The following is a 12,169-nucleotide window of genomic DNA, read 5'->3' as shown; positions in this document are numbered from 1 at the left end:
GCTAGGCACCAGCTCATTCAAATTTTAAATTCAAATTTTAAAATTCAAATGGATTATTTAATTTTTGTCTTAATTAAAATTATTCAGGTGTTAATTATTTCCAATTAATCTCCCCTGCATTTGGAAACTAATTATTTTCCCTCCAATTGATTTGAGTAACGGCTTTAAACCCCACTCCAATTCTAAAAGGAAGGGATCGCTCCTTCCTTCGCGGTCGACTTCCTCTGCCCCCTGAGCTCTTCTCTCCTGTTCGCTCCCGCTTAACTTTCCGGTTTCTGTCGCATTTCCGCTGCAAGCACGAAGCTCGCTCGCTCTCCCTCAGCGCTCCTCGACGCTCGACAACTCCTCTCTCCCGCTTGCCCTCCTCCTCGGGCCTGCTTCCTCGCCCGATAGATTCAACTCCTCCGCTCTCCTCTCACTCGACCGAATACCCCCGCTCACCTGCTTGCCTCCCCCTCTCGCGCCGAGGAATCCCGTTCAGCTCCTCTCCGCCTCTTCCGCACGAGACTCACCTACTCTCTTTGCCCGGTTCGCCGCACGCCCTAGCCGAATCCTTCCACTCGGCTCTTCCTCCCTGCACCGAAATTCTAAGGAGCCCAAAGCTCTCACCTCACTCTGTTCCTCTCGACAGAAGCCTCGCCTTCCCTCCTCTCCTTCACCGAAGGCTCCCGGTTCCCCCCTTCCTCACTCCTCAAATCCCGAGATCATCATCTTCCCAGGTAAGATTCTTTACTCGAATTTCTTCTCGTTCAGAAGCTTTGAGCTGACTATAAAAAAAAAAATTTCTTATCATTGCTTATTAAATGATGATCTGAAACTTGTATGCCCCTGGAGCTCAATTGTTGGTAGCTTCCTTTTGCACTGCTATGAGGTTGAGTTTGCTAGTGAAGAGAAAATAATTTTAGTAATCGTTTGTGGTCTACAAAGAACATGTTGCATATTATTACTTATTTTTGCAATGTGTCTTTTATCCACTGTCCAACTTTTGCATCTACCATTAATCGTTAAACTTCCAGTAGTTGATAGAATAAGAGTTTTCAACATACAAATGGTGTAAAGATTTGCTTATGGCAGCTTTCTCATGGATTTGTTATTCAAACCTCTGTTATATTTTCATTTGGCCATAAATATATATAGAAAACACGACTTTTTTTTTTTTAATCTTAACTGGACGTTATAGGCAGAGAAATTGCTATGATAATTAATGTCTTGAGCATTAGCTGAGAGTCAAATTCAAAAGGAAGGTTGTAATTGCAGTGGGTTTTCCTTAGTTGCAGTTCTCTCACTAACGCGAATCTCTCACTAATGTGAGTACCTTAATCTTCCCTAGATTGACTATTTGTAGCTGGTAATTTTGGGAGGTCGTAGGAGTGCTGTTGAAGCCTTAGGAGTGTTGTTGGAAGCTTAGAAAAGCCTTGGGAGTGCTGCTTGGGCCTTGAATTTGTCGTTTGGGAGCTGTTTGAGATAAAAGTCTGTTGCCCATTGCTAATTAAGGGTTGTTATGAGTGTTTGAAAGTTGTAGAGGGTCGTAGGATCGCCACATAAGCCTGCTAGTTTCTGCCCCGAGCTGTAATAGTTGTAGGACCGTTGTCCAATGCTTCAATTTGCTGCCCACCCCTGTTTGGGTTCGCAGGAAACCATCTAGGTGTTACCCACTGCTGTTTGGGTTCATAGGAAGGTTGTAGAGTGCTGCCCAATGCTCCTAATCGCTGTCAGATGTCATAAAAAGCCACCTAGGAGCTGTCCACCACTCTTTGGGTTCGTAGGAAGCCACTTAGTAGTTGTCCACCACCGTTTGGGTTCGTAGGAAGCCACCTAGGAGTTGTCCACCCCGATTTGGGTTCGTAGGAAGCCACCTAGTAGCTGTCCATCTCTGTTCGGGTTCGTAGGAAACCACATAGGTGTTGTCCATTGTTGTTTGGGTTCATAGGAGCTCATATAGGCGTCATTCGAAACTCCTAGCTGTTGTCCGGAGTCGTAGGATCACCGTACTCATTCGCTAGTTGCTTACCGGAGCCGTAGGAGATCGTAGGATCACCATACTAGCTCGCTAGTCGCAGTCAGGAGTTGTAGGAAGCCATAGGATCACCTCTTTTGGGAATTCGTAACTGTTACTACAACTTGTTCTACTGTTTACTGTTTTCTTTTCTTTGCAATTTATTGCAATTTATTTAGCAATTTATTTAAAATCCCTGCAAATTATATTGTGTTTTGTGAGTTAAACATGCAACAGGAATAGCAGCAGCAGATACGTCACGTACGCAGGTACATTTTATTTGTTGTTTATTTATTGCAATTATTGTTGCTCTAACACGTTATACAGGTACTGAATACAATTTCACTTTCAAAACAAAACGATTTTTCAAAATTAAACAACATTTTCAAAAAAAAAAACAAAACATAACACGTTCTTTCGAACTTACGGGAGTCCCTCGGAGGAGGTAACCCACGGTTGCTAACGAGATCTCCCCGGTTTAAATGAGTTTCATAACTCGTTTAAACTAAATAAGTTCAAAAGAAAATAGTGATACCGGAAAGAGGGAACCGTGGGATCCTAACCGGTGTCGCTCTAATCAACTTGAACCCCCACATTGACAACCAAACTGAGACATTGAAAAACAACTGGTAAAACTGTTTGAACTTTAGACTTTAGTACTGTTACTATTACGAGGAGCTCGGAGAAACTTTGTGGGCAGCACGACAAGGAGTTTGGAGCGAACTACAGGTCGCAATTCTACAACAGCAAAACTCTTTTAGGCTCCTGCACAACTATGTTGTGCAGCGTAAGTCCTAACTCGCCTTAGGTTCTGAGGTTGTCATCTAGAATGACGTAAAACCTCTTATCTTTGCGGGCTATTTGCATAACCAGTTATTATGCAAATGTAAATCCCAAATAATAAAATTGGCAGGATTGAACAATTGAATAACATCGTCTCTAAAATACAGCCACACGGTAGGATAGTTTGGGAGATCACTGAGGATTCTCCTCAGAATCTGTGACATCCTCTACCCTTTACTTCCTTTGGACTCCTGAAATAATTGTTCTCACTTGAGCCACTCCCACTTGTTTTTTTTCTATGTCCTACCTTGAAAACTTGAACCTTGAATTCTTGAAGACTAGAACCACTGATCATTATCGAGAGTTTTCTCAAGTAACTCTCGTCACTTGGGATGTAATTAACTATAGGGGCTTGCTTCTATAGGGAACTTGGAACCCAAGTAAAATAAACCCTATTTAATCTTTGTATTAAATAGGAAAATTTGTTGGTCATACATAAAAGGTTCGCAGACCAAACGGATGTCACAAATTTCTTAGTTTGCAGGATTGAGTCTATCGCCGAGATCTACACTTATTTTTCGGGAAGGTGTAGTATTCGCGGTATCGGGCACAATTATGCAAACTATTGGACAAATGAGATCCATTTGGTCTCATTTTTTCAAAAATTAAAACATGCTACTTTCAAAACCCAAACTATATATCTATTATATTAAATTAAATTTGAAAAATTACTTTCATATTCATATTTTTCAAATAAATCTAATCAAAAAGTTGACCGACAATAAGCAGTATAAATTAATGCCAATTCAAACGCCAAATAAAATTTGGATGGAAAAAAGTAAAATATTTTTTAGAGCTGAAGCTGACTTGCATGCTCGTTTATTGTTGAGCTTCTTCACTAAATTGCCATTAACAAAAGAGGCATATGGCCTTTCCTTTTCAAAAGTCCAGAAAAATGTGCTTGACAGTTATTCGTAGCAAGCTTAGAACCTATACCATGAAGTTCAATGGTCATATGGATGATTAGCTTGCAGCAAACATACATGAAAACTGAAGATGATTCAAGTCATTAGGATGCCCTATTCAGAAGATCTAACAATAGGATTTCGGATCTCTAACATATGACCAGTATCTTGGCATCATATTTTAAAAAAACACCCACCACTTTCCAAAATACTACTGCAAAATGTTAGTGTATTCTGTATTTTATATATTCTTAGATTGTTTAGATATAAGCCTTCATATAAGTGGAGCAAGCTAATCCATAAAGTAGAAATAACTAAGCAAAAATGAAACATCCTGGCAAACCAGAATAGATGCTGCACCATGGACCATGAGAAATAATTAAGCAAAACAGAAACATCCTGGCAAACCAGAATAGATGTTGCACCATGGACCATGACGGAAATATCTTTGGACGGCAAGATAAACTGAATGGAACATATCCCAGAATTCATCACTTCCAAAAAGAATGTAGGCCTTCAGCAAATATTCGTAGAATGAATCAACACCTGCAACTCATAACGATAGTAATTAGAAATCTAGATTGGCAGGGAAAATTGGGCGAGAGAGTGAAGATAGAGAGAAAAAAAGGGAACAGAGTAAGGCAACATTACAACTGCACTAATCATCTCTTTTTCACATACGAACATCCTAAAGAACATATTTCCACACACAGTAAGTAAATCACGCAACATAATCACAAATATATGCAAAATGGGTAGGTATACTTATACATAATGAAGATAAAGAACTGTCAGAAGAAAAGAAGAGTGTGACGAAAAGGAAAAATTATTTCATTTCACGTTAATTCATCCTACAAAATGTATTAGGTATAAAAATAACCTGCTTAGAAATGATCTTACGGAAAGAATATGCAGTAAAGACTATTAATTCTAGAAGAGATATATTCTGGAATCATCCAGACTTGCTACAATAGTGAATTATAAAACTCTATCAAAACAAGCAAAATAAGTAAAATATGGCGCACAATCAAAAAATTATCAGGAAGAGATCTCGGTTTTATATGCTAAAGTCCTCTTCCCATTCAGAGCTGGCAGACAGCAAAGTTACTAAAATTGGGCGCCTATTTTCCAGCAGGAGCCAATGGCTAGATAAGTGTACATGCAATGGAGGAAACCACCAGCTCACATATCAACTTTGAGTTCATGGCTGTCTACAGACTGAAATTGCAATCAAGGTTTCTAACACCACCTCGGGGGCTTTCTTTCCATCAGAAGCTAGTGGAACGTAAGGGTACATGCACTGGAGGAAACAGCCACCTCACATACCAACATTGGTTCAATGGACACCAATGGCCAGCATTAATTACAATCAAAGTTTCCAACAACCCAGCGCCAAAGCTGGATTGTACACATCAAACAATTCCAGCTTGGCAATCATTTTTTTTCATACAGAGGTCCAGCCAATTCCTCAATCAAGATAACTGTAGTTTGTTCAAAAAATGATATATAAGAAATACATAGTCCTACTTTCCAATTTCTCCTCAATAAAATGTAGATCTACCTCCACACGTTTATAAGTTCATGATGAATTTGATTATGTGCTATATTGATGGCAGCCGTATTTTTATAATGTATTCATTGTCCCCTTTGCGAGAGACCTGAGTTCAGCTCTGCACTGCTTCGAGCTACTACATTTTTCATCTTGCTTCTTCAAGTCATTAGATTGTTCCATACATAAGAACAATAGCTACATGTATATCTTCAATCAATCATATAGCCAGCTGAACAATCCTTGTTATAGGCATTTATATGACATCATTAAGGTGCCCTTCATAAGGTGCATGCATAAACTGATTTATTGGACCGACAATGTTTGGCCTATTACAAGAAAGCTAGAGAAGTTTCTCAGCAAGATGTTAATGTCTACCTTTATCCGCATGAGTGATACTGTTCAGATCACTCAATTTTATATTTGATTTGTTGAAATTTAAACTGGTTTGAATCATAAGTAAATTATATATATATTTAAAAATCAAGTACATATTAACTCAGAGGTATGCTAATACTTGAAAACCAATAAAATACCTGAGAGACAATTTTTTATTTCAAATTCCTGGATCAGTAGTTTCTGTAAGGAGCTTATCCCAAAATCATGGTCACAACCAGAATGATATCATCAACATATAAAATTACTATTGGCGAGTGTGGTCTGAATCCTTATTCACATAATTTTGGTGAACCTTACAATCCATGCTCATAGACTACCCCAAGAAAAAAGATCTTTTTTAGGTTTGCATACTTATCTTGTACTTTTAGTCCTGAATCTTCCGCGAAAACTTCATCAATCAAGTATTTGTTTAGAAAAGAATTCTTCACTTTTAATTGGTGTAGAAGCTAATAAAAATTTGTAGTTATTAAAAGTTGTATCCAAATTACATTCAGTATATCAACTAGAGCAAATGTTTCCAAGTGATAATTCCATTGGTTTAGGGAAATCCTCCTACAACCAACCGTGCCTTGTATCTTTCAATGCACCAATAAAATAAATTTCAACTAACAATCTATTTACACCCAACAAGATAGAACAATAGAATTTCTATACAACTTCACAAGTCCTAATCTTTTCAATGGTCTCCACTTCACCTTGTATTTTCTGAGAGCTTATTCTGTGGTCTTTGAAATTTCAACTTCCTACTGGACTGAAAACCAGAATTTCACAAAGGATGATACATAATCATAACTCAAAACATTTACCATAAAATGATGAGTATAAGAGCAATCACCATTTCTCAACACAAACGACAATTCATCAGTATTATCCCAAGGAAAGAAGAGTTTACAAATTACTTGAGTAGAGGTAAAATTCATGACAAGTTCCAAAGGTTGACTGTTTCTACTCTTTGAAGATTCTTCCATCAAGCGGAAGCCAGAACCTCCAAGGAATTCAGGGAATTAATTACAGGCATGTTAGTTGGCTGAAGCACGCTGATCTTATTCAGTGCAAGCAATACTAATAATTTCTAAGTTATTTGGTTTAGAAAGAATAAGATCTTCCATGGTGTGTATGTAATTAAGAATCTTCAAGAAAAAATTATGAAAATTACCTACACCTTCTTTACTTCCCCGAAGGAAATATTTTTGGAAAAGTGTTTATTTCAAAAAAGGTGACGTCCATAAACACAGTCAATTTCTCTTTTCTAGGAAATAATATTTTTACCATTTTTTATAGATATAATACCCAAGAGAAATGCATTTGAAAGGCCATTAGATTGAATTTATTTCTTTCATGTTCATGATTGTGGAAAAAAGTAGTGCACTCAAAGTGTAAGGTGCAAATTTGAATAGTGCCAATTATTTGAAATGCTCTTGAAGCTTTGATAGAAGTTTGAGAGTGAAGGCTTCAGATCAATTCTCTTGTTTTTCTTCCAAGAATGAACACCTACCACAAGAGCAACACCACAAATGCTGCTACAAATGCTAAAGGAAAGAACAAGGATTACAATCACCAAAAAAAAGGACCAAATCATGTTATATACATAACAACTACAAAACAAACAAGTCAACAATACTCATCCATGCCAAAGGGACCACTTTAAAGAGCTCTCAAAATTAGATAATTACACTTATAATTAAACCATACAAGTGTAAGCCAAAACAGTAGGGCTGATGGACGAAAATCTAAACGAAATAACTTACACCAAATTGGATCACAGTCAAACCAGCCAGATTGTCCCAAAACAGAAAATATGTATTCAGAATGATGTAGAAACTCGGATCCCAATCAAGTACACTAACAGATTTACAACCTAGCTATATAATCCCACTCCCTACCCCAAAAAAAGCCCTTATTCAACCTATCTGCTTCTCAGATCCTTCTGGTTCCAGCTTATTTCCTTCTTTAAGTGGACAATATACTGTTAACCGAACATCGTAGCCAAGGCATACGGTAAGAACAGAGAAATTGTGTTCGACATCAAAGTTCAGTCTGGCTCATCTCCTCACCCTTTAGGGGACAATACAGTTGTACTATATCTTAGTCTTGGTATAGCAGAGGAATGGAAAAATTGTTTTTGACATAATCATAAGTAAAAAAATTATCTCTCTAGCTTAAAAGATCATGAAAAAGTTATTTGAATCCGCCTGGCTGCTTGTCCATGATATAAGGTTGGTACTGATAACAGATCAAAGTAGATCAAATCTGTCCATTGTGGTAACGGAAAAAATCTATATGAAAGTATGAAAAATTATTTCATGAAAATGAAATGGTTGCTTATTGACTTAGAAAGGATTTGGCATATTTAACGCAACGAAAATTTATGAAGAAGAAACTAATACAAAAGATAATCAATGATAAAAGAATGTACCAGCCCCAATGCCAGTGGAATATTCAATCCACTCTCCAGTAATTACATCAAGAGTAGTTCCCAAAAGATTCAAGGAACTTCTCATACTCCATAACTTTTGAAGAGCATGACGTGCTGCATTTTCATACTGAGAATTACCGGTTAACCGTGATAGCGTTCCCATTTCAAGAATAAGAGAACCTGATGAAGCATAAATTTGTTAGAGAAAGAGACGACTGTCAGCCAAAGCCAGGCTCATAATACCAAATAATAATTAGTCCGTGCCCTCACCACATCCTGATGTGCTTGTTTCAGTTGTCTCATTTTCCATGACTCCGTGCTAGCAAATATAAAATCTTGTTAGTGTCAACAACAACAACAAAAAGATAAGAGTACTCAAAATGTCTCTTCCACAAGCACTAATTCTGAATTTTTCTTAGACCCATAAAATAAATTATGACGTTGAAGATGGTTAAATAATATAAAAGTTCGATATGCAGTTTATAATTTCAACATGTCTCCATCTAATAATGAAATTTGCATTTTGAGTAGCATGGAGATTGTAATCTATACTTCTACCCTAATGAGTGTATATCATCTTCCTTTTGCAAGTGTTGTGCATGTAGCTTGTGAGAGAACAAATGGTGAACCTCCTCGACCTCCATATCTCATCATTTTGGAGCTCACGTTGTTGTTTTCAGCCTGGGCAGCTGCCGAACAAAGCTTATCCCAATTCAAACGCTATTGAACTCACATATTACCGTTATCTTGCCATCCCACAATCATCTACCCACAAAAACCGCTTCCTAAACAACTTCTATGAGACCTCAAATACTATCTTATGGTATTAGAGTCCGGCAAGCCTTAATTTCTTATTGGTTGTCTTTCTTGTCCCAAATCAAAATTCACAGAAAATAAAAAAACAACAATCCCTACCATATCCTACACATTCCTACCACTGTTCCTAGCCCTAACCCAATATTTTCAAAATTCACATTCCTACCTTTACCAAAAATCCACCCATCTACACCACCAAAAACCTAAAATTCGACAAGCCTTTTATCTACACCCATCGAAACATTACCGGAAAGAAAATTGCATAATGTCACCTAAAAGAAATTTGCAAAGAGGTATCTGGAAGCTTACTATCGAAGATATACAACAAGAAATCATTCAACTGCAACAAAAGCTTGCCGCCTTTAAGAGAAGACAACACGAAGGGGTCACCAAAAGCCATAACAGTCTCGCTAGAGTAATAGGAGGAAGTGAATCATTTCCACCAAACAATTTCTAGTTATGAAATATCATAGGAGAAATCAGGATATCGGAGTAAAGATAGATTTTTTTTTAATAGTCGTGTGGATTCCAACAAGATTATTGAATTGCTCTAAAAATTGGATCGAATTTTTTAGTATAAAGACATTCCCCAAGACCAAAGAGTTTAATTTGATGTGTCATTCTTTAAAATAATGAGAGAGGGTAATTGGGCATAGGTTAAGACGTGATACAAAGATTTCTCATAATCAATTTAGATTTATGTAGGGTGGGTTTACAATGGAAGCTATACATTTATTGAGAGGTTTGATAGAAAAGTACAGAGAGAATGAGGAGGGTCTACATATGATTTTTATTGATTTAGCAAAAGCTTATGATAAGGTTCTTAAAAAAGTCATTTAGAGAGTTTTAGAGAAGAAAGATATCAATATGACTTATGTTCAAGTCATTAAAGATATTATACTAGAGTTGTTACTTGTGTTCGAATAGGAGATGATTGACCAAGTATTTTCCTAATTCAGTTGGATTACATCAGGGATCGACCTTTAAGCCCATATATTTTTGCTTTAGTTATGGATTCTCTTACTGGACATTTATAGGAGGACGTACCTTGGTGTATGCTCTTCACTGATGATATCCTTCTTGTGGATAAGACTAGAGAACGAGTTCAGAAAAAACTTGAATTATGAAGGTCTACATTGGAGTCTAAAGGCCTTCATTTGAGTAGATCTAAAACTAAATACATAAAATGTAATTTTAGTAGTAGTAGTTCAAGTGGTAGAGTTATAACTATGGGAGATCAAATCATTAAAAGGTGTGCTCGTTTTAGATATCTCAAGTCTATGATTCCAAGTGATGGTGATATGGATGGGGATGTTATTAGTAGAATTCAAGTTGGTTAGTTGAAGTGGAGGAATGAATCGTGCCTATTGTGTGATAGAAAACCACCGCTTAGACTAAAGGGAAAATTTTATAAGATGGCAGTGAGACCTGTAATGCTCTATGGTGTACAATTTTGGCCTTTAAAAGAGAAGCATAAAACAAAGTTAAGTGTTGCCGAGATGAAAATGTGCTCTATGGTGTGCAATGTTGGCCTTTAAAAGAGAAGCATAAAAACAAAGTTAAGTGTTGTTTAGATGAAAATGTTTAGGTGGATGAGTCGCTCGACACTTAGAGACAAAATGCGAAGTAAATATATTTGTGATGGTGTTGGTGTAGCTCCTTTTGCAAGTGGTGTAAATGTATTTTGTGCAAGAACAGGTGGTAAACCTCCTCGGCCTTCTTACCTCGTCGTTCCGGAGCTCTCTTTGCCGTTTTCAGCTAGACAGCCGCCAAACGATACTTGTCCCTAGTCAAACACCATCAAACTTGCACATTACATTTTCCTTGCCATCCCACAACTACCTCCCCGCAAAACTAACTTCTTAAACACCTCTAGGAGCTCTAGAACGGTATCACCAACTAAACACATTTTCATTTCAAACCGTAATTTTCAGTTTAAAAGAAAAATCTGCAATGAATTAAGTTCCAGCAAAAGCTTTCACAAATCACTGCAGAACAGTAGAGCACCTTTACCAAGTATTGAACTGCGATCTGGCATGTGAAACTACCATACTATGCCACAGTATTAAAAGAAAATGATATATCAAGATATCATAAAAAAAAGACCATAAAGATCTAGTACCTTCAGATTTACCCATGCATATGGCAAGCCAGTAGGGGTATCAAAGGCCAGCAAAAACCGTCTTCCTAAATCTTCAGCAATGCCAAGCAGCTCATTCTGATATATTCCCCTCTCTAACCTGTTTTTAGAGTCAGTTGCTAGTATATGAGCAGACAAAAGCCCCCCAAGAACTCGTATGTTACACTGAACAAATAAAAGGTAAAGAAGAGAAATTATAAACAGTTGCACCTAGCTCAGGGATTTAAGCCTATCAAGAGATGTAATCTACCTCTATAAATATGAGCATATGAAATTGAAAAGACTAAACAATACCTCGAACAAGTTCACTCGAGCATCCACATCAAAGGAGAGATGCTCAGAAAGCCAAAGAACTCCTTTCTCAAACTCTGTATTGTTACCTAAGACAACAAGACTGCAATAAGCCAGACAAAGATTCTATCAAAATGGATCAACATTTTTGGTGAGTGCAAATGATTAATTACTTACAAATAGAAATATTGGATTAGTAGAAATGAAACAATTAAGTAATTAGCATCCTGCAGCAGAAGCCACAGTAAATATATGATAAAGCTTTATTCAGAAAATAGTAGTATCATCATATATAAAGGATACAAGAGTCCAGGCAACACCAAGACTTGCATCTTTCATACTTGCTAGGACAGACCTTTTTCCGCCAAGTTCTCAACAAATTGAAAACTCCGTCAATCTCAAACTAATTGCACGATACACTTCTAAATATTTTGATCATAAATGCTGCCACATATTGATAAAGGAAACCTTAGAACTTGAAGTTTCAAACATGGATAAATAATGTGATACGATGCAAAAATATACAAAATTCGGTATAGAACGCCTTTGATGAAAAAAAAAATGATAGAAATAAATTTAGATATAAATTCTATAATTTTCTACTACAAATTAACTAGTAGAATTAAGAATTAAGAAAACAACAGAAAACTAAAATTCAAGCTATTGATAAAAATCTAAAATATAGAAAAAAGAACTTACTGCAATCTTCCTGTAAACAATGACAAATGCAATAGAAAAATTCGAGAAAAAATGAAGCGAAAGTGGACCCAAAATGTTAAGAGTTCATAGTTAAAGAAAAAAGAGAAAGAGGAGA

The 12,169-nt window shown here is 36.8% G+C and overlaps 1 protein-coding gene across 3 annotated transcripts in view; it reads right to left on the bottom strand.

Moving 5' to 3' along the window:
* LOC110023388 (alpha-mannosidase I MNS5) overlaps positions 1-12,169 on the bottom strand; it is a 112,620-nt gene that overhangs the window by 39,665 nt on the left and 60,786 nt on the right. For all 3 annotated transcript variants that reach the window (XM_020722786.1, XM_020722784.1, XM_020722785.1), the window contains 5 exons: positions 11,359-11,458; positions 11,047-11,229; positions 8,379-8,427; positions 8,109-8,288; positions 4,170-4,290 (listed from right to left, as the gene is read on the bottom strand). In XM_020722786.1, the coding sequence (XP_020578445.1) occupies positions 4,170-4,290; positions 8,109-8,288; positions 8,379-8,427; positions 11,047-11,229; positions 11,359-11,458 (633 nt within the window). The remainder of the gene's footprint in view (positions 1-4,169; positions 4,291-8,108; positions 8,289-8,378; positions 8,428-11,046; positions 11,230-11,358; positions 11,459-12,169) is intronic.

This window comes from Phalaenopsis equestris, unplaced genomic scaffold, assembly GCF_001263595.1.
Source record: "Phalaenopsis equestris unplaced genomic scaffold, ASM126359v1 Scaffold000224, whole genome shotgun sequence".
NCBI classification, from domain to species: Eukaryota; Viridiplantae; Streptophyta; class Magnoliopsida; order Asparagales; family Orchidaceae; genus Phalaenopsis; species Phalaenopsis equestris.
This window is presented reverse-complemented; position numbering and strand designations above follow the sequence as displayed.